We start from the raw sequence: 23,389 nt of genomic DNA, 5'->3' as shown, positions 1-23,389 counted from the left end.
CAAAACAATGGCTGACCACCTGTATGCACCTAATGATCAAAAGCAGTATTCAGTGACCAGAGCACAGATCACTGATATTTGGAGGACAGGGACCTTTTTGCTTACCCTGTAGTCTATCTGGGGAGACAAATCCCTGGTGCTTCCTACTCCATTATCAGAATTGCAACATAATTCTTTAAGACCTCTGAGTACTCTAAATTAAAAAGAAACCAAGGTATTTTGCCCTATTGTACATATATAGACAGACATGTATACATGTTTATAAATATGAATATATGACAAACATAAATATGTGACCCATGTCTATACGTGTATATCTATATATGTGTAAGATACATATATAACGTATGAGTGAGCTTGTGTGTGTGTATATCCACACATAAATAATTATTTGATACAAACACAGAAGTATGTCCTTCAATAGCAGGTCAACATATTCATAATAATATAAATACAAGCTGAGACAAGCAAGATATTCTTCTAAGATAATTCATAAAAATATGAGTTGAAAGAATTTTAACTGAAATAATAAGTTACTACTTTAAAAAGCACAGCCCATATAACAGCTCAAAAAAAACCTCTGAAAACTGTAAGATAAACATTTCAATAGATATTACAAATTCAGGAATTACCTACTATGAAGGATTCTGCTACACATACCAAAACAATATCCAGTATTTTTTCACATTAAAAATGTTATCAAGGGCATCTGGGTGGCTCAGTCCATTAACCGTCCACCTCTTGATTGTGGCTCAGGTCATAATCTCAGTCATGAGATCGAGCCCCACCTTGGGCTCCACACTGAGCATGGAGCCCACTTAAGATTCTCTCTCTCCCTCTCCCTTTGCCCCCTCCTCTCCACTTGCATGCTCTCTCACTCTCTAAAATAAAATAAAAAATGTTAATTAAAAGTGAAATAAAGTACTTCCCTCTTCAATCTCTTAAAAAACACAGAAGGCAATCTTTAAAGCAATATTTGATATGCAGAAATAGAAAAAAATTATCCCAGAGTGAAAAATATTCCAAACTTAAAAATATTCTAAAAGGACCGAATGTATCTGCTTTAATAGTAAGATAAAGGTATTGAAGTGTGTCTATACTTCCAAAACCCAATTCAAAGAACCACTTTGTTTTCAAAAGGGGTATTTTATTTCTATTTTTCTAATTTATGAAAAATAAATGACAGGGTACCAGTAAAATACTGGAATAAGAAGTACTGGACGCTTCTTTCACCATAAACACACTGATTTAAAAATACACAAATTCCCTTTCTGAGAAATCCAGAAACTAGCTCAGAGACTTCTGCACCTTGGGCAACTATGAAACCAGACACATCAAAGCCAGTAGGAAAATTAGGGACATCCCCTTGCCATAATCCCTCCCCTCAACACGGTACCATACAACTGGAAGGAAACCTCAGTTCCCAGCTTCTCCCTAGTGAGGGAAAGAAATGGACCATGTATCCAACATTCCAACTTTTCCGGGGCTGCCCAAGGAACTGGCTTCTGTCTTATCTCAGAGCACTGACAATATGCAGCACATGCTAGGCCTGGAGGCCAGTGAGAATAGGATAGCCCTCTGAACTAGCACACAAACAACTGCAAAAGCCCCACCCTTAGCTCAACACAGAGTGAGTGGCAAAATTCCCCAGATCCGAGATTCTCCTACCTGGGGAGGAAAGAAAGTGAACCATATGTTTAACATTCCAACATTCTGGGAGATGCCTGAGAAACTGCCTACTATCTCACCTATCTCAGAGCAATGATGGGACCTGGTATACATTATTTAATTTGCGGGGGGGGGGGGGCGGGGAACAGAGAGAGAGAGAGAGAATCCTTTTTCTTTTCCTTTTTTTTTTTTTTGGTAGTGTTCCATGATTCACTGTTTGTGTATAACACCCAGTACTCCATGCAATACATGCCCTCCTTAATATCCATGACTGGGCTAACCCATCCCCCCAGCCCACCCCCTCTAAAACCCTCAGTTTGTTTCTCAGAGTCCATAGTCTCTCAAGGGTTGTCTCCCCTTCCAATTTCCCCCTTCATTTTTCCCTTCCTTCTCCTAATGTCCTCCATGCTATTCCTTATGGTTCCACAGATAAGTGAAACCATATGATAGTTGACTCTCTGCTTGACTTATTTCACTTAGCATAATCTCCTCCAGTCCCATCCATGTTGATGCAGAAGTTAGATATTCATCCTTGCTGATGGCTGAGTAATTTTCCATTGTATATATGGACCACATCTTCTTTATCCATTCATCTGTTGAAGGGCATCTCAGCTCTTTCCACAGTTTGGCTACTGCGGACATTGCTCCTATGAACACTGGGGTGCATATGGCCCTTCTTTTCACTACATCTGTGTCTTTGGGGTAAATACCCAGTAGTGCAATTGCTGGGTCATAGGATAGCCCTATTTTTAATTTCTTGAAGAACCTCCACACTGTTTTCCAAAGTGGCTGTACCAACTTGCATTCCCACCGACACTATAAGAGGGTTCCCCTTTCTCCACAACCTCTCCAACATTTCTTTCTTGCCTTGTCAATTTTTGCCATTCTAACTGGTGTAAGGTGGTATCTCAGTGTGGTTCTGATTTGAATTTCCCTGATGGCTAATGATGATGAACATTTTTCATGTGTCTGTTTGCCATTTGTATGTCTTCTTTGGAGAAGTGTCTGTTCACATCTTCTGCCCATTTTTTTTACTTGTTTGTGGGTGTTGAGTTTGAGAAGTTCTTTATGGATCTTGGAAATCAGCGCTTTGTCTGTAGTGTCATTTGCAAAAAGCTTCTCCCATTTCATGGGTTGCCTCTTTGTTTTGTTGACTGTTTCCTTTCTGTGCAGAAGCTTGTTATCTTGATGAAGTCTCAAAAATTCATTTTCGCTTTTGTTTCCCTTGCCTTTGGAGACATGCCTTGAAAGACGTTGCTGTGGCCAATGTCAAAGAGGTTACTGCCTATGTTCTCCTCTAGGATTTTGATGAATTCCTGTCTCACATTGAGGTCTTTCATCCATTTTGAGTTTATCTTTGTGTATGGTGTTAGAGAATGGTCGAGTTTCATTCTTCCGTATATAGCTGTCCAATTTTCCCAGCACCATTTATTGAAGAGACTGTCTTTTTCTCCATTGGGTATTTTTTCCTGATTTGTCGAAGATTAGTTGACCATAGAGTTGAGGGTCCATATTTGGACTCTCTATTCTGTTCCATTGGTCTATGTGTCTGTTTTTGTGCCAGTGACATGCTTTCTTGGTGATCACAGCTTTGTAATATAGCTTGAAATCAGGCAATATGATGCCCCCAGCTTTGTTTTTTTCCCACATTTCCTCGGTGATTCGGGTTTTTTTCTGATTCCATACAAATTTTAGGATTGTTTGTTCCAGCACTTTGAAAAATGCCATTGGTATTTTGATTGGGATGGCGTTGAAGGTACAGATTGCTCTGGGTAGCATAGACATCTTAACAATGATTATTCTCCTGATCCATGAGCATGGAATGTTTTTCCATCTTTTTGTGTCTTCTTCAATTTCATTCGTAAGTGTTCTCTAGTTCCTATAGATCCTTTTCCTCTTTGGTTAGGTTTATTCCAAGGTATCTTATGGATTTTGGTGCTATTGTAAATGGAGTCGATTCTCTAATTTCTCTTTCTACAGTTACACTGTTAGTGTTTAAGAAAGCAACTCATTTCTGTGCATTGATTTTTGTATCCTGCCACATTACTGAATTGCTGTATGAGTTCTAGTAATTCGGGGGTGGAGTCTTTTGGGTTTCCACATAAAGTATCATGTCATCTGTGAATAGAGAGAGTTTTACTTCTTCTTTGCCAATTTGAATACCTTTTATTTTTTTGTTATCTGATTGCTGTTGCCAGGACTCCTCGTACTAGAATAATAGTGGCGAGAGTGGGCATCCTTGTCATGTTCCTGATCTTAAGGGAAAGGCTCTCAGCTTTTCCTCATTGAGGATGATATTTGCTGTGGGTTTTTCATAGGTGGATTTTATGAAATTGAGGAATATTCCCTCTATCCCTATAATCTGAGGAGTTTTAATCAGGAAAGGATGCTGTATTTTGTCAAATGCTTTTTTTGCATCAATTGAGAGGACCATATGGTTCTTCTCTCTCCTCTTATTAATGTGTTCTATCACATTGATTGATTTGTGAATGCTGAACCACCCTTGCATCCTGGGGATAAATCCCATTTGGTCGTGGTGGATGATCCTTTTAATGTATTGTTGGATCCTATTAGCTAGGATTTTGTTGAGAATTTTGGAATCCATATTCATCAGGGATATTGGTCTGAAATTCTCCTTTTTGATGGGGTCTTTGCCTCGTTTGGGGATTAAGGTAATGCTGGCCTCAAAGAATGAGTCTGGAAGCTTTCCTTCTGTTTCTATTTTTTGAAACAGCTTCAGAATAGGTATTATTTCTTCTTTGAATGTTTGGTAGAATTCCCCAGGGTATCCATTGGGTCCTGGACTCTTGTTTTTTAGGAGGTTTTTGATCATTGCTTCAATCTCGTTACTGGTTATTGGTCTATTGAGGTTGTCAATTTCTTCCTGTTTCAATCTTGGTAGTTTATAGGTTTCCAGGAAGGCAACCATTTCTTCCAGGTTGCTTAATTTATTGGCATAATTGCTGATAATAATTTCTGATGATTTTTCTATTTCCTTGGTGTTAGTCATGATCTCTCCTCTTTCATTCAAAATTTTATTAATTTGGGTCCTTTCTCTTTTCTTTTGGATAAGTCTGACCAGTGGTTTATCGATCTTATTAATTCTTTCAAGGAACCAGCTTCTAGTTTCGTTGATCTGCTCTACTGTATTCCTGGTTTCTAATTCATTGATCTCTGCTCTAATCTTATTTCTCTTCTAATGCATGGCTTAGGCATCGTTTGTTGCTTTTTCTCTAGTTCTTTAAGGTGTAAAGTTAGTTGGTGAATTCGGGATTTTTCTGTTTTGTTGAGCGAGGCTTGGATGGCTATGTATTTCCCCCTTAGGATCGCCTTTGCCATATTCCAGAGGTTGTGGACCGATGTGTTTTTGTTCTCATTGGTTTCCATGAATTGTTTTAAGTTCTTCTTTGATTTCCTGGTTGACACAAACATCTTGAACAGAGTGGTCTTTAGTTTCCAAGTGTTTGAATTTCTTCCAAATTTTTTCTTGTAATTGAGTTCCAGTTTTAAAGCACTATGGTCTGATAATATGAGGGAATAATCTCAATCTTTTGGTATCGGTTGAGACCTGATTTGTGATCCAGTATGCGGTCTATTCTGGAGAAAGTTCCGAGTGCGCTAGCAAAGAATGAGTATTCTGTTGTTTTAGGGTGGAATATTCTGTATATATCTATGAGGTCTATCTGGTCCAGTGTGTCATTCAAATCTCGTTTCATCATTGATTTTCTGCTTAGATGATCCGTCTATTGCTGAGAGTGGAGTATTGAGGTCTCTTACAATTAACGTATTATTATTAATATGACTATTTTTGTTAACAGTTGGCTTATATAGTTGGCTGCTCCCATGTTGGGGGGCGTAAATATTTACAATTGTTAGATCTTGTTGGATAGACTCTTTAAGAATGATATAGTGTCCTTCTGTGTCTCTATCAACAGTCTTTAGCTTAAAATCTAATTTGTCTGATACAAGAATTGCTATCCCAGCTTTCTTGTGAGGTCTGTTGGCATGGAAGATGGATCTCCATCCCTTCACCCTCAGTCTGGATGTATCTTTAGGTTCAGAATGAGTCTCTTGTAGACAGCATATGGATGGGTCCTGTCTTTTTATCCAATCTTCAACCTTGTGCCGTTTTATGGGAGAGCATTTAGGCTGTCCACGTTGAGAGTGATTATTAAAAGATATGAATTTATTATCATCAGGTTGCCAGTGAAGTCCTTGTTTCTATAGACTGACTCTGTAATTTCTGTTCTATATCACTCTTGGGGTCTTTCTCCTTTTATAGAACCCCCTTAATATTTCTTGCAGGGTCGGCTTAGTGGTCACATATTCTTTCAGTTTCTGCTAGTCCTGGAAGCTCTGTATCTCTCCGTCCATTCTAAATGACAGCCTTGCCATATAAAGTATTCTTGGCTGCATGCTCTTCTCGTTTAGTACCCTGAATATGTCTTGCCAGCCCTCTCTGGCTTGCCAGGTCTCTGTGGATAGTTCTGACGTTATTCTGATATTCCTCCCTCTGTACGTAAGGAATCTCTTCCCCTTAACTGCCCTTAAGATGGTTTCCTTGGTTCTAAGCTTTGTGAGTTTTACTATTACATGCCGGGGCATTGGTCTGTTCTCCTTGATCTTGGGAGGGGTCCTCTCTGCCTCTAGGACACGAATGTTTGTTTCATTCCCCAGATTAGGGAAGTTCTCAGACGATTTGCTCAAATATATCTTCTAGTCCTCTCTCTCTCTCCGCCCCCTCAGGGATCCCAATAATTCTGACACTGGAATGTTTCATGGCATCATTTATTTTTCTAATTCTGTTTTCATGGATTTTAAGCTGTTTCTTCCAGGCCTCCTCGTGTTCCCTCTTTTCTAAGAGATAGAGAATCTTAAGCAGACTCCATGCCCAGTGCAGAGCCCAACACAGGGCTCAATCTCACTACCATGAGATCATGACCTGAGCCAAAATCAAGTTGGACGCCTAACCGAGTGAGCCACCCAGGATCCCCAAGGACCTGGAATACTTTAGATGTCTGGGTTCCACTAAGAACAAAGACAGGGGGTTGGACTGGCACAAAGGTTTGAGAGGTCCACAAAATCTCTGGCTGGGCTAATTGGTAAGGATCCTCTTCTGTACAAGGCCAGTCCACAAGGACTGGAAAAGTTGGTTGTTTTTCAGTGTAAAGATACCAACTCAGAGTCAAGAAAAATGAATAGCCAGGGAAACTGGTCCCAAAGGAGAAAGAAGATTGAATCAGGAATAAAACATCTACCAAAAAAGAGAAGTCCAGAACCAGATGGCTTCACAAATGAATTCTACCAGACATTTAAAGAAGAATTAACACCAATTCTTGTCAAATTCACACAAAAAAGTTGACAGAGGGAACACTTCCAAAATCATTTTGCGAAGTCAGCATTATCCTGATATCAAAGCCAGACAAAGACACTAAGAAAACTACACACCCAATATACTGAAAAACACAGATTCAAAATCCCTCAACAAAATACTAGCAAACCAAACCCAACAGCACACTGAGAGAATTGTACAACAGGGAGAGCAGGGGGAAAAATGGCAGAGTAGGAAGATCCTAAAATTATCTCCCGCCATGGATATATCAAAGCAACAACTACTGCCAACTCACTGTGAAAATGACCTGAAGACTGGCAGAACAAATCTTCCACAGCTAATGGCATAAAGAGAAGGCCACAACAAGAAATGAAGGAGGGACTTAGACACCACAAGGAAGCAAATCTCTGGCACAGCAACCAGTGAGGAGGAGAAATAATAACAAGTATGGAAGAGGAAGGGGATTAGGCCTAATACAGGGCACTTCCAGGCCTAAGGACCTGAACCAAGAAGACAAATCCCCATAATATCTAGCTTTGAAAATCAATGGGGCTTAACTCCAAGGGAGCCAGAAGGCTACAGGAAACCAAGTCTCTGTGCTTAAAAGGCCAATCCACTATGTTGCTCAGTCAGAGACCGAGCACAGAAGCACCAATTTGAAAAGTCTTTGTTAAACATGAAGGAGATTTATTGTCTAACTTTAGGATGTATGCAAGAGAGGCAGGAATCTGCAGATTTCTCTGGGAACAGAAGTGATGATAGGCTCCATTCTTCTTGCCCTCCTTTAGCCTAGCTAGCAGGATGCTTGCAGAAGCCAGTTCTGACACCCCCCATCACCTTGCTAGCACCATTTTCCCCATTGCAGCATTTCCCTATAGACCCATCCCAGCAGGCACCACTCCGAAGCAGCACAAGCCCTGCCACATGGTAAATAGCCAGGCCAGGAGCAGTGCACCGCTAAAGTGACTCCTGACTAGAGGAGGGTAGAAGCAAATGCCACCCTCCAGCATGCCTACAGTATCTAGAGCTAGGTTTACGCCCTCCCACCAATGCACCCACAACAATCACAGCAGAGAGCTAGGTTGAGGGCTGGCCTTATCCACCAGCATACCCACAGTGACTAGAGCCAATCCTCAGCCAGCTGCACCAGCGGCAAGCCATGTCCACCAGTGTGTCCACAGTAGTTTCAGCCAGTCATTGCTGACAGGCAGGCAAAAGGCCAGCTCCAGACACCAAGACATCCTCAGTACTCACAACCAAGCCACAACAGGAGAGTGCATACAGCTCACACAGGTGATACCCATGGAGCACCTGTTTCTGGCGACCAGGAGGGATTGAGCTACTGGGAACTACATGACACCTTTCACATAACACTACTACTTTCAAGACCAAGAGACATATCTGACCTAGTTAATACACAGAAACAAACACAGAGAGTCAGACAAAATGAGAAGACTGAGGAATATGTTCCAAACAAAAGAACAAAATAAAAAGAGCTATATGAATGGAGATAAGTAATCTATCTTATATGATACAGTTCAAAGTAATGGTCATAAAGATATTCACCACGCTTAAGAGAAAAATGGATAAATTCACTGAGAACTTCAATGAAAATAGAAAATATAAAAAAGAGCCAATCAGAGCTGAAGCATACAATAACTGAAATGAAAAAAACACTAGAAGGAATCAAAAGCAGATCAGAAGATGCAGAAGAACAGATCAGAGATCTGGAAGACTGGATAATGGAAAGCAACCAAGCTGAACAGGAAAATGAAAAAATAATTTAAAAATGAAGATATGGCACAAAAAAAGACATGTAGATCAATGGAAAATAAAGGAAAGCCCAGAAATAAACCTGTGTTTATATGGTCAATTAATCTATGACAAAGGAGGAAAAAATATACAATGGAGAAAAGATAGTCTCTTCAATAAATGGTGCTGAGAAAACTGGACAGCAAGATGCAAAAGAATGAAACTGTACCACTTTCTAATACCATACACAAAAGTAAACTCAAAATGGATTAAAGACCTAAATGTGAGACCTGAAAACATAAAAATCCTGTAAGAGAACACAGGCAGTGATTTAATATTGGCCACAGCAATATTTTTCTAGGTATGTCTCCTAAGGCAAGGGAAACAAAAGCAAAAACAAACTACTGGGACTACATTAACACAGAAAGCTTTTGTATAGAGGAGGATACCATTAACAAACCAAAAACTCAACCTACTGAATGGGAGAAGATATTTACAAATGATATACCTGATAAGGGGTAAATATCCAAAATATATAAAGAACTTATACAACTCAACACTGAAAAACCCCCAAACAATCCAATTAAAAAACGGGCAGAGGACGTGAACAGACCTTTATCCAAAGAAGACATATAAATGGTCAACAAACACATGCAAAACTGTTCAACATCACTAATCATCAGTGAAATACAAAAAGAAAGCACAACGACATACCACCACATACCTTTAAGAAAGGCTAAAATAAATCAAGAAATAACAAGTGTTGGTGAGGATGTGGAGTAAAAGGAACCCTCATGCACTGCTGGTGGGAATACAAATTGGTGCAGCCACTGTGGAAAACAGTATAAAGGTTTCTCAAAAAATTAAAAATAGAAATACCATATTATCTAATAATTCTACTAGGTATTTATGCAAAGAAAACAAAAATGCTAATTTGAAAAGATATATGCACCCTATGTTTGCAGCCCAAGTGTCCATCAGTAGATAAATGGATAAAGAAAATGTGATATATATACACAACGGAATATTACACAGACTTAAGAAAGGATGAAACCTTGCTATTTGTGACAATCCAGAAAGGCCTAGAGGGTACCACGCTAAGTGAAAAAAGTCAGATTGAGAGAGACAAATACCATATAATTTCACTTAATGTGGAATCTAAAACAAATGAATAAATAAACAAAAAGCAGAATCAGATCTGCAAATACAGATAACAACCTGATGGTTGCTGGAGGAAAGTAGGTAGAGGAATAAACAACATGGACGAAGGAGAATGAGGGATATAAGCTTCCAATTATGGAATGAATAAGTCACAGGAATAAAAGGCACAGCACATGAAATACAGTCAGGGCTACTGTAAGAGCACTGTATAATGACAGATTGTAGCTACATTTGTGGTGGGCACGGCATAACACATAGATATTGAATCACTATGTTGTACACCTAAAACTAATACAACATTGTGCATCAACTGTACTCAAATTAAAAAATTAAAAATTAAAAAGTTTTAAAATGAGGGTAAGTTAAGGCACTTCTGGAACAACATTAAGCATACTAATATTTGCATTATAGGGGTCCCAGAAGGAGAAGAGAGAGAGAAAGGGACAGAAAACTTGCTTGAAGAAATAATAGCTAAAAACTTCCCGAAGCTAGGTAAGGAAACAGACATTCAGGTACAGGAAGCCAAGGGAGCCCCAAACAAGATGAACTCAAGGAGGTGCACCAAGACAAATAATAATTAAAATTAAAAGATAAAGAGAGAATCTTAGAAGCTTCAAAAGAAAAGCAAACAGTTACATACAAGGACTAGGCCAGAAGAAAGTAGTATTATATATTCAAAATGCTAAAAAGAAAATACCTACAACCGGGAATATTCTACTTGGCAAGGTTATCATTCAGAAATGGAGTGATAAAGAATTTCCCAGACAAACAGAAGCTCATCACCACTAAAGAGGCCTTGCAAAAAATATTGAATAGTCTTCTTTAAGTGGAAAACAAAAGGCCACAACTAGAAGAAAGTTATGGAAGAAAAAAATTTTACTGGTAAAAATAAACATATACTTAATAAGCATACATCTATATGTTGCTTATAAAAGACTCACTTCAGGCCTAAAGACACATAAAGACTGACAGTAAAGGGATAGAAAAGATACTCCATGCAAAAGTAAGCAAAAAAAAAAAAAAAAAAAAAAAATTGGTTACCAATACTTATGTTAGACAAAACAGACTCTAAACCAGAAAGTGTAATAAGAGACAAAGGAGGGCATTACATAATGATAAAGAGGTAAGTCCAATAAGAGGATGTAACAGTTGTAAATATCTATGCACTCAACATAGGACATATAGAATGGGGAAAAGGTAGTCTCTTCAACAAATGATGCTGGACGGCTACATGCAAAAGAATGAGACTGGACCACTTTCTTATGGCATATACAAAAATAAACTCAAAATGGATTAAAGACCTAAATACAAGACTTGAAACCATAAAACTCCTTCAAGAAAACATAGGCAGCAATCTCCTTTATATCAGCCTTAGCAATATTGTTCTGGATATGTCTCCTCCAAGGAAATCAAAGGCAAAAATACACTACTGAGATGGCATCAAACTGAGAAGCTTTTTCACAGTATAGGAAACCATCAGCAAAATGAAAAGGTAACCTACTAAATGGAGAAGATAATTCCAAATGATATAACTGATAAGGGGTTAATATCCAAAGTCTATGAAGAACTCATACAATGCAACACCAAAAAAAATCCAATTAACAAAAATGCAGAGGATGTGAAAATATATTTTTCCATAGAAGACATACAAATGGTCAACAGACACATGAAAAGATGCTCAACATCACTAATCATCAAGGAAATGCAAATTAAAACCACTAGATATCACCTCACACCAGTTAGAAGGGTAGTATCACAAAGACAAGAAATAACACATGTTGGCAAAGGTGTGAAGAAGAGGAAACCCTCGTGCACTGTTGGTGGCAATGTAAGCTGGTGCAACTACTATGAAAAACAGTATAAAGGTTCCTAAAAAAATAAAAATAGAGATACCATATGACTCAGTAATTTCACTTCTGGGGATTTACTCAAAAAAAAAAAATGAAAACACTAATTCACAATAGACAAGATATAGAAGCAACTTAAATGTCCATCAACAGATGAATAAAGACGATATGGTATATATACACAGTGGAATATTACTCAACCATAAAAAGAATTAAATCTTGCCATTCATGGCAACATGGATGGACTTAGAGGATGTTATGCTAAGCGAACTAAGTCAGACAGAGAAACACAAATACCGTGATTTCACTTAATACAGAATCTATAAAACAAAACAAATGAACAAATAACAACAACAAAAAACAGAAACAGACTCATAAATACACAGAACTGATGGTTGCCAGTGGGGAAGGATTGGAGGAATAGGAAAAATAGATGAATAGGTACAAAATTCCAGTTATAAATAAGTCACGAAGATGAAAAGTACAGTATAGGGAATAATATATATATATTATATATATATATAATATAATAATAATAGTCAATAATATTGTAATAACTTTGAATGGTGACAGATTATAATTACACTTATCACGATGAGCACTGTGTAATGTATACAATCGTTGAATCACTATGTTGTATGCCTGAAATTAACGTCGACTATACTTCAGTTAAATTTTTTTAATTTTAAAAATTATACTCTGCCTGAAAAAACAAATCATACACTATGACTAAGATTTACTTCTAGGATGCAAGGCTGATTCACCATACAAAAATAAAGTAATGCAATACACTATGTTAAAACAAAATGAAGGATAAAACTTACATGATCACCTCAATAGATACAGAAAAAGCATCTGATAAACTTCAACACCTTTTCATTTAAAAAACAAAAGTCAACAAACTAGGAATAGAAGGCAATTACTTTAACATAATAAAAGCCATATATGAAAAAAAACCCTAGCAAACAACATACTCAATGGTGAAAAACAAAATTTTTCCTCTAAGATCAAGAACACTCTTGTCACTTCTATTCAACACGGTACCAGAACTAGCAACAGCAATTACGCAAAAAGAAGAAAAAGTACACAAATCAGGAAAAAAAGAAGTAAAATTATCTCAGTTTGCAGATGGCATGATCTTATATGTAGAAAACACATCTAAAGATGCCACAGAAGAAAACTGCTGGAATAAATGAATTCACCAAAGTTGCAGGTTACAAAATCAACATATAAAACATATAAAATTCAGTTGTGTTTCTATACACTTAATAACAAACTATCTGAAAATAATCGAACTTAGCATCAACACAATAAAATACTTAGGAATAAACTAAAAGGATCAAAGACTTACCTACTACAAACTATAAAACAATGATCAAAGAAATGAAAGAACATACAAATAAATTCAAAGATACCCTGTGCTCATGGATTGGAAGACTTAATGTTGTTAAAATCCCCATGGTACTCAAAGCAATACAATACAATTTCTACCAATAGCCCAACGGCAATTTTTACAGGAACAGAAAAAACAATCCTAGGGGTGCCTGGGTGGCTCAGTTGGTTAAGTGGCTGCCTTTGGCTTGGGTCATGATCCCGGGGTCCTGGGATCGAGCCCCACATGTCAAGCTCCCTGTTCAACGGGGAACCTGTTTCTCCCTCTCCCTCTGCCCCCCTCTCGTGCTCTCTCACTATCTCAAATATATAAAATCTTTCTTTAAAAAAATCCTAAAATTCACAAAGAACCACAAAAGATCCCCAAAAGGCAAAATAATCTTAAGAAAGAAGAAGATAGGTAGAGGCATCATACTTCCTGATTTTAAAATATATTACAAAGCTACAATAATTAAAACAGAATGATACTGGCACAAAGACAGACATACAGACCATCTGAACAGAATAAAGCCCAGAAATAAACTTAAGCATATCCAGTCAAGTGATCTTTGACAAAAGTGCCAAAAAATATACAATGGGCAAAGGCTAGTCGCTTCATTAAACAGTGTTGGGAAAACTGGGTATCAACATGTAAAACAATGAAAGTGGACCCTCACTTTACACCACAGACAAAAATCAAATCAAAATGAATTAAAACCTTAAACATAGAACCTGAAACATGTGAAACTCCTCAAAGAAAACAGGGGAAAAAACTTCATGACACTGGTCTTGGCAATGATTTCTTGGAAATGACACCCAAAGCACAAGCAACAAAAGCAAAACCTGACACATGGGACTACATCAAACTGAAAAGCTTCTGCACAATAAAGCAAATAATTAACAGAGTGAAAAGGCAACCTACAGGATGGGAGAAAATATTTGCATATCATACAACTAATAAGGGGTTAATATTTAATACATAGAACCCTTACAACTCAATAACAAAAAATAAAAAACAAATAAAACGATTGAAATTGGGCAAAAAACTTAGACAGTCCTCCAAAAACAATATACAAATGACCAATAGGTATATTTAGAAATCTCATCACTAATCATCAGGGTAAAGGAAATCAAAACTACAATGAGAGATCACCACACATCTGTCAGAAAGGCTAGGATTTAATAAGTAAGTGTTAGTGAGAACACAGAGAAAAGTGGAACCCTAGTACACTATCAGTGGGAATGTAAAACAGTACAGCCACTACAGAATACACTATGTAGGTTTCTCAAAAAGCTAAAAATAGAACTATTATATGATCCAGCATTCCCACTCATGGGTACTTATATAAAGGAACTGAAAGCAGGATCTCAAAGAGATATCAGCACTCTTATGGTCACTGCAGCATTATTCATAACAACCAAGATGTGGGAACAATCTAAACGTCCATCAGTGGAAAAATGGATAAAGAAAAGTAGTATATACATACAGTGAAATATTACTCAGTTTCTAATCCTGCCATATGCACAATATGGATGAACTTTGAGGACACTATGCTAAGTGAAATAAACCTAGTCACAAAAGGACAAATACAGCATGATTCCACTTATGTGAGGCATTTAAAATAGTCAAACTCATATAAGCAGAGGGTAGATGGTGGTTGCCAGGAGCTGGGAATAGGGAGATACGAAGTTGCTGTTCAAAAGGTAGAAAGTTTCAGTTGTACAAGATGAATAAATTCTAAAGATCTGCTGTACCACACCATGCCTATAGTTAACAGTACTGTATTATACACTTACAAATATGTTAAGATGGTAGATCTCATGTTAAATATTCTTGCTACAATAAAAAAAGATAAAATGATAATTATAGATCAAAACAGAAATATTTAGAAAATAAATATTCAGCCCATCACAAGCCTAACTCACTTGCCTCAATACAAACTATGGCAGGGGTGCCTGTGTGGCTCAGTTGGTTGAGTGTCCAACTCTTGATTCTGGCTCAGGTCATGACCTCAGGGTCCTAGGACCTAGCCCTGTGTCAGGCTCTGCATTTGGCATGAAGTCTGCTTGAGATTCTCTCCCTCTCCCTCTGCCCCTCCCCCTACTTGCGTGCTCTCTTCTCCCTCTCTAAAATAAATAAAATCTTTAAAAAATAATTATGGCAAAGTAAGGAACTTGTGTTTACCAAGTGTCTGCAAGTACATTGAGAAAAGGTGGGATAATTTCTAGACAAGGTTTTCTTCTTAAAATAGAACTAGTAACGGTCAGAGTTGACCAGTGAAAAATAAGAAAATATGTCTCAGTGAAATACATTGGTCCTGGAATACTTTTTGAGGCATTAATACTGGGACAATGGGAAGAGCAAAAACAGAAAGACTGGGTTCAAAATACCACTTATTTTATTTAACCTAATAATCACTTACATGGAACTAAATGCCAGGTATTATTCTAAGCGTAAGACAAATATCAACTCACTGAGTCATCATAACAAACTTCTGAGGTAAGTACTATTATTACACTCATTTTACAGATCAGAGGAAGAAACCAAGGCCCACAGAAGTCAAGTAATTTGTTGAAAGTAACATAACTAGTATGTGACAGAGTCAGGATTTAAACACAAGTAGAATGATTGAAATGTTTGTGACTTTGGGCCAATAACTTAGTCTCCAGGAGTCTCAAATTCATCTGTAAAAATGAAATGAAAGCAGGGGATCATTAGGATTAAATGTGATAACTCTTGTAAAGTAGTCAGTCTAGATCCAGAACACAGTGTATACTATTTCTACTCTTACCTTCCGCTGGTGAGCAGCCAATATTGCAGGATGTTAGGTTTGGTGGTAAGTGATGATATCACAAATTTACAACTATAGAAGGATTTAGTTTAATTCAGCCTATAGTATCAACATGCATGAATATGCATTAAGGGACATATTAATCGAAAAACAATTTGCTACTATTCAATTAGAAACTCAGTGGGATATGATAGTCATAAGAGTACAATAGAAGAGCTATATTCTTATATCTGAACATTTTCCAACGCCAAAACAATGCCAGAAAAAAAAAATGTACAAATAAATCCAGACCGAGTATATCCTACCTATAGCCAAAATTTTCATTAAAAATGTAACAAAAGCATCTCTGAATTTTGCTTTCTATCCACATAGACTCTCCAACAAAACTCCTGCCAGCCATAACCTAAGAGGTAAAGTCTGACATTAACAGTTCTGAGTCATTTTTCGGAATGCCATTAACAGCTTACGCTTGTCTCAGTCCTTGTGACATCCTCTCCTATAGTTCCCAAAGACAAGTGGTAGGGAAAATAGTCGTCAGAGATAATACTAGGACTATAGCAGAAGGGTAGTTGGACTCCTAGAGGTAGAAGAATACACTGAGGCTATTTTAAGATATGATTTAAAGGGACCAAACAGATTCTTAAAAATGGTGATCTTAGGGGCAGTGTGGCAGAAAACCAAAATTGTTCTGGTGCATTAAGATATTACAGAAAGTTCCACTTCAGAAACAAATGCACTTTTATCATAGGAGGGAAAAGTCTTACTATCTGTGAGACCTTTGGCAGGTTACTTAGTTTCTCTATCCCTGAGTTTCATCTATAAGATGAGGATAATAACATCTATACTTCACAGGGTTGTTATGAAAACTACAGAGTTAACCCATGCAAACAGACCAGTGCCCTGCACATAGAGATGTTACTTAACATTACTGCCAGTGTTGTCAATGTCATCACCACTGTCACCATCATCTGCCAGGAAACTGGTTCTCCCAGTCTCTCACTTCAATACATTCATTTTCCCAATACCTCTGATGGCATCACTCACTAAAGCTCACTTTACAGTGGAACCAACATTTTCCGTCAATACTTAAAAATTGCTCTTTTCCAACTGAACGTGACATAGTCTTGAGATGGTTTCAGCTAAACCAATTTCATTATCTGCCATTCCCTCCCATTAAAAACAAAACAAAACCAAAAACCCTTGACTTACCAAAACTATTTTATATGCCCTAACAAGGAAAAACAGGAAGACTTGCTTCATTTTGTAAATTCATTTCATTTTAAAGTTTTTTGCATCTTTTGACTGATGTCAATCTTTTGATTGATGTCAATCATGTCAGTTCATCAATCAATAAAGTTTTAATAAACTTTCATGTACAAATTTTTCCCTATCCTAAAGTTTTATCATAGAGTCAACATTTAGAGCTAAAAATCATTGCAACTAAAAAATGAACTGAATACACGACATTCCGTCTCATTTGTCTAGGTGATACAATGAGGCTCAAATAAGATGTAATACATGATATATGCTTTATGAAAATTTACATAACACACCTAGTAAATGAGATGTTTTCCCCATTTACTGATTTTTATCCTTAAATCACTAAGCAAAGCACCTAAGGTATTAACCTAAATAGAATACAAAAACAGTCAGTTTGCTATGACAAGGGCTGAGATTACCAACCTGGGAAACTCTGAGACCTGGACATGGGCTCTTCCTAACTAGGTGCATTTTATGGGACAAATCACTTCACCTCTTTGGACCCTAATTTCCTTATCTGTAAAAGGAGAATGTAGATTAGATTATCTCCAACTTTCCTTCCTGCTCCAAAAGTCTATGATTTTAACCTATTACTTACAGAAATTTTAGAATTTTGATTTTATTTCTGTGATGAAAGTAGATTCTGTTTATTACCTATTTCTGTCACTAGATGGTGCTATCTGCATAGTTATTCAGGCTACTTGAAGAAACCTGGCAGCATCTCTCAACAGGAACACTTAACAAACTTTGGGACTCTCCAGGCCATTATAGGGTATTTAAGATCTCTGTCCCCATCCCCCACCACCGCATGACCATTAAACACCAGCAATCTCTTCTACCCTAATCACTGTGACAATCACAATCATATACAGTGCCCTACTAAAAGGCTGCTCCTGCGTTAAAACCACTGAAACAAAATTAGTTTCCTTTTTCATATTTAAGAAACAGATACTAAAAAATAAAAATGATTTGGCTGTTAGTGAAACCAGTCATCTATATAAATGGCTGTAAAGTGTCAAGTTATCTTTACAGTGACAAATGAATACACACACACACACACAAAATCAAATAATTTGATTGTCAGCTGGTAACTGGACATCTAGTTATTATTCTGTGGGTAAATCACACCTTAGTCCAACCAGTTTTTACCAACCCTATATTAGTCTTTCTGATAATTTATATAATGATAAACTAAATGTCTTATAAATGAAAAATTAAAACTATAAAAATATACAAAATAAACTCACACCCAATAACAAAGCACAACGAGAGAGCACTCTAAGGGAGGCAAGCTGCCTATTTTCAAAGAGGCCTCCTGAGTAACTTGATTTTAATGAATTTTCCATATCCTGTTTAGTCGTGGCCTTAAAATCTCATAACTCTAAGGGGACAGCACATGACCAATAGATCCATCTCACAGGAACAGTTCCCATTAACCAAGGTCACAAGACTGATATAAAAGCAGAATATCAACTTATTAATGTGTGGCCATAACTATAACTGCCCAAACTACCAAGGGCACAGGGCATCTGCATCCTCAAGTCATCATGTTCTTTCTCTTTTAGCATGATACAAAGGAAGCCAAGTTATAATGAGAAGGTTGCCTAATAAGGACAGAATTAGGAATAAGATAATTGCATTCTGTGATTTGAATATTAAATGTCAAGAAGTCAAGAAAGTCTGATCCATCAATGTCTAAAAAGAGGATATAAGCCACAATTAAGAATCAAGTATAGGACATGCAAAATCACCCTTTGAGGTAGGTACTCTCATTATTCCCATTTTTCAGACTAGAAAAGAGACTTAGAAAGGTTAAGTAATTTGCTTACAATCGCGGGAAAGAGACAAGAGGTCAAACACAGGTCAGCCTGACTCTGGAGTCCAAGATCCCAACCACTATGCTGGATAAGATAATAAAATCCTCACAATTGCTAACAAGTCTCTACCTTTCAGTTTTATCTCTTGACATTGGTGCCCTTGAACTCTACATTTTAGCACACTGAATTTTTAACTCTTGGACCAAGCAATCATTAGTTTTGCCTTTGAACACGCTGTCCGCCATGTCAAAAACATCCCCCATCAACATCTTCACCAGGATAATTACTACTTAGCTTTCAGATGTCTGCTGTAAATATCTTTTTCTCAGTCTAATCCAAGTTCTCATCCCTGGCTAATGTCACATTTCTGCTCTCCTTTTTCAGGGGATCCTGTGTATCTCTATCACAATGCTTTAAACTACAAAAATTGTTTATTGAATGTCTCTGCTTTTTACTTAAATTCTGACCTCCATATATTGTGTATCCCTACATCCTGGAAGATGGTACATACACATTAAATATACATTGAATTAATAAATGGAAATCAACATAATAGGTCAGAGAAGGGCTATGTATATCAATTTAAAAGATCTAGGTCTCAAAGATGTCTTCTAATAGCATGTATTAACAAATATGAAAAAGAATATGCCAATCAAAAGCAGAATCTGAAAAATCATGGCAAATGCTGGCCAGTGTCCACTTAAGTCTTACCTTGAGAAAGTGAATATCCTAGCTGACTGGACCTCATTATTATTTATGACAAAGTGGAGGGAAATATGATTGGACCCAATGAAAACTGTAATGAGGCTGACACAGAAGTTCAGGTAAAATGCTAATGGTATAGATAGAAACATATTGAGATATATTTTATAGATATAACTACTGACACTTGGTGAAAGATTCCATGTGAATGATTAAGAAGGAAGTTCTAAGGAGGACTCCAGATTTTTTCCAAAAGCAACTGAATAGAAAGTGGTGTATTTATTGGGGAAAGGAAGACTAGAAGTAGTCTGAGGGAAAAATCAAGGATATACTGAATATATTAGGCTTGAGATACTTGTGAAATAGAGGAAATAACAGGCAGATATTTGTTTTTTTGTTTTGTTTTTAATTTTTTGACTGTAGCTGAAACACAGGCATACATTTAAATATAAGTGATTTAGAAGATTAGTGCTCCTAGGACTTTAACTGTATTAATTCTACAATATAGGTCCAATTACTATTCCTATCCTATAGATGAGGAGAACTGAGGTATAGAAAGGATAAAAACTCACCCAGGATCACAGAGCTAGTACTCTAGAGCTGGCAAAGCAGATTCTCAAACTTAGGCAGCCAAGTTCCTGAGCTTGCTCATTATCACTAAACTACACTGCTTCTTTGGCAGCTGACTGATACCCCCACACCATGGGGACTCCAGAAAGGTTCTGTATTTGATACTCAAGGTAAAAGGGCTGAGGTGTAAGATTCAAATAGAATTAAAGAAGAGTCTCCACAATGAATGGGATAACCCCATCTCCCTCTCCCTTTCTAACCCTTAAATAATAGCCAGTTTTACAGGATTCTTCTGCAAAGACACTTGAACAGCCACAGAGAAAGGGCCTATATATATTCCATGTAGAAGTTCCCAAAGAGAGAGCTAGCTCCCTGCCCTATCATCTTACAGTGGAGTCCACTATCCCAACCTAGGTATACAGAGCTTCTGAAAAGTATCTTAGTGCCTTCTTATAAAATATGGACAATCATGAGTTACAAATTTGGGGATGTATATACTTCCATCCATGAGACTAACTGGTACTGGATTTGTCCTCCCACCACAAATAACCATGAAACTGGACAGACTACATGAGGCAAACATTTTCAGGTACTGGACAAAAGGAAAAATAAGACAGTGATTCTTGAGAGGAAGAGAAACACTGTGTAGTACTAGCGATCCCCAGATTTGCCCCTCCTCTCTGCCTGGAGGTAGTTTCCTGACCATAATGTAAATGGGTAGAACCCAAGCAGAACATGGTAAGTTTGGCTAAGCTAAGGAGTTAGAAGATAAGACTTTAGGGCTGCAAGGAGTAGTTGGAATTTGTGGGTTAAGGTATTAGAAAGAAGCTCACCCCAGAAATTGGCAGTTTCCTCGGGGGTACCTTAAACTAGATTTCATTAAAATTAAAAATGTTTGCTCTACAAAAACAAAACAAAAAAACAAAACACACATACACACAACTTTGTTAAGAAAAGATGAGCCACGGATAAGGAATAAGCATTTTCAAATCACATATCCAACAAATGACTGTATCCAGAATACGTAAAAAACACTCCAAAGTCAATAGTAAGAAAACAAACAATTCTATTAGAGTGTGGAGGGAAAAAAAAACTGAACAATACTTAACCAAGAAGGAATATAAATAGCAAATAAGCACATAAAAACATTAGTCGGGTTATAAAAGATTAAATCTTCCATAACAAGAAATCAATCGTCTAAACCTAATGAGTCAAGAAATTACAAAATAAACAGATTATGTGGAAATACAGAGGTAAACAGCTAAAGAAGTTAAGGTGACTTTCACTTCTGGGGTATAAGGCAAAGGGGCAGTAAGGGCTGATATTTCCCAGTATGAGTTTACAATACTAAACAACAATGAAATATGTATCTAATCACACAATATATACATATTTTTAAAGGGGAGTATGGTTAATAGTGTCAAATGCTACTAAGAGAAAGAACAAGATAAAGGTAGAAAAGCATGCATGGGATATGACAACATGGAGACAACAAGTTGATCTTGAGAAATGTAACTGTGGTAGAGGGATAAGACCAGAAACAAAACTGGAGCAACAGACTTTGAAATCATACACACTTGGGTTTGAATCATGGTTTTACCATTTTGTACCTGTAAGAAGGTAACTTAACCTATAAGGGCTTCAGTTCCTTTATCAATAATGATACTAATCACTACTTCACAGAGTTACTAAAGGATTAGATCAGACAACACATATATCATACTAAGCACAGTATTAGAATATATTGTTAAATGACAGATAATGGCGTTATCATCTAAACAGGTGATATCACAGAATAAATGGTAGTATCAATATAATATCTGAGGTTCTAATAGTGTTCCTCCCTTTTGATAGGAAATAAATACCTGTACTCAGACACGGCATTTTTATATTCTAAGTGTTCCAGAGGTGCCTGGGTGACTCAGTCGGTTAAGTGTCTGCCTTTGCTCAGGTCATTATTTCAGGGTCCTGGGCTGGAGTCCTGCATCAGGCTCCCTGCTCAGCAGGGAGTCTGCTTCTCCCTCTGCCTCCCCCTACTTGTGCTCATGCTCTATCTCTCTCAGATAAATAAATAAAATCTTAAAAAAAAAAAGAACTATATATCCTAAGTGCTCCATAGCAAAGATATTACCCTGATCACTATGCATTCAAGACTTAACATCTGCAGCAGTATCGTTTTCTCCTTTGAACCAAGTATGATATCACAACTGGCAAAAGGTCACCTCGTCCACAACACAATAGTTAGATGTGCTTTAGAAAATGAAATGATAGTTATATCTACCCAGATATACTCTCTTAAAAAATAGATGGCTTGCAATATCAATATTTACTAATCTAATTTCTTTCTTTCTTAAATAAAACAGAAAATTTAATTTACCAAGCCACCCAAAAACATAAAACTAGCATTTGATCACTCAAAGTAATAATTCCCAAACCTGCCTAGATAGCAGAATCACTTGGAAGTTCCTAAACATATTCAGATCCAGGGTTTCGTCATCTAGCTACTGATTCAGAATTTCCAAGAGTGGGGCCTAGAATATGTATTTTTAAACTCTACCCAGGAAAATATTTTAAAAAAGGCAATCTGCAAAAGAAGAAATAAAATAGTCAATAAAAATGAATAATATTCTCAACTTTACTACTAGGCAAAAAAAATGCATTTTTAAAAGCAATGAGATTCCATTTTTTGTCCAAATTAACAAAAACTAAAGATACTGAAAACAGTGCTGATGTAGGTATTTAAAAAAGGGTATTCTGATATGTCATTGGTTAAGATTTGCCATAACATTCTGTAATAACTGGGAGTATCTTTTAAAAATAAACATAGCAATGCCAGCAATCCCACCCTACTGCTATAAAAGTGCAAGGAACATAAGGATAGGTGTATATGGATGCCAACTACAGAATTATTTGCAATTTAAACAATGACAAAAAACCCTGGAAATAACCCAAAAGTATGCAGATACATAATTAAATGAATTATTGACATTACAGAATATTAGGTAGCTATTAAAAAGACTAAGTTAGAGACTTCCTCTTCTAGCAGTGACAGAGTAAATAATTACAGCAGAACAATGTTCCTATCAAACACAATTAGAAAATCTAATAGGTGAAGAG

At 36.9% G+C, this 23,389-nt stretch overlaps 1 protein-coding gene across 3 annotated transcripts in view; it reads right to left on the bottom strand.

Moving 5' to 3' along the window:
• Positions 1–23,389, bottom strand: part of OMA1 (OMA1 zinc metallopeptidase) — an 87,549-nt gene that overhangs the window by 37,292 nt on the left and 26,868 nt on the right. The window contains exon 8 of one of the 3 annotated variants that reach the window (XM_028106954.2): positions 15,636–15,816. The exons of the other annotated variants lie outside the window; for them this stretch is intronic. Coding sequence (XP_027962755.1) covers positions 15,742–15,816 — 75 coding nt within the window. The 3' untranslated portion in view covers positions 15,636–15,741. Of the gene's footprint in view, positions 1–15,635; positions 15,817–23,389 lie in introns of those variants that run through there. 3 annotated transcript variants of the gene reach the window in all.

The sequence above is a fragment of the Eumetopias jubatus genome, unplaced genomic scaffold, assembly GCF_037043125.1.
Source record: "Eumetopias jubatus isolate StellerSeaLion01/CBP00866 unplaced genomic scaffold, mEumJub1_p1.0 scaffold_4, whole genome shotgun sequence".
In the NCBI taxonomy this organism is placed as follows: Eukaryota; Metazoa; Chordata; class Mammalia; order Carnivora; family Otariidae; genus Eumetopias; species Eumetopias jubatus.
Note: the sequence above shows the minus strand (reverse complement) of the source record. Positions and strands in the feature narration are given on the sequence as shown.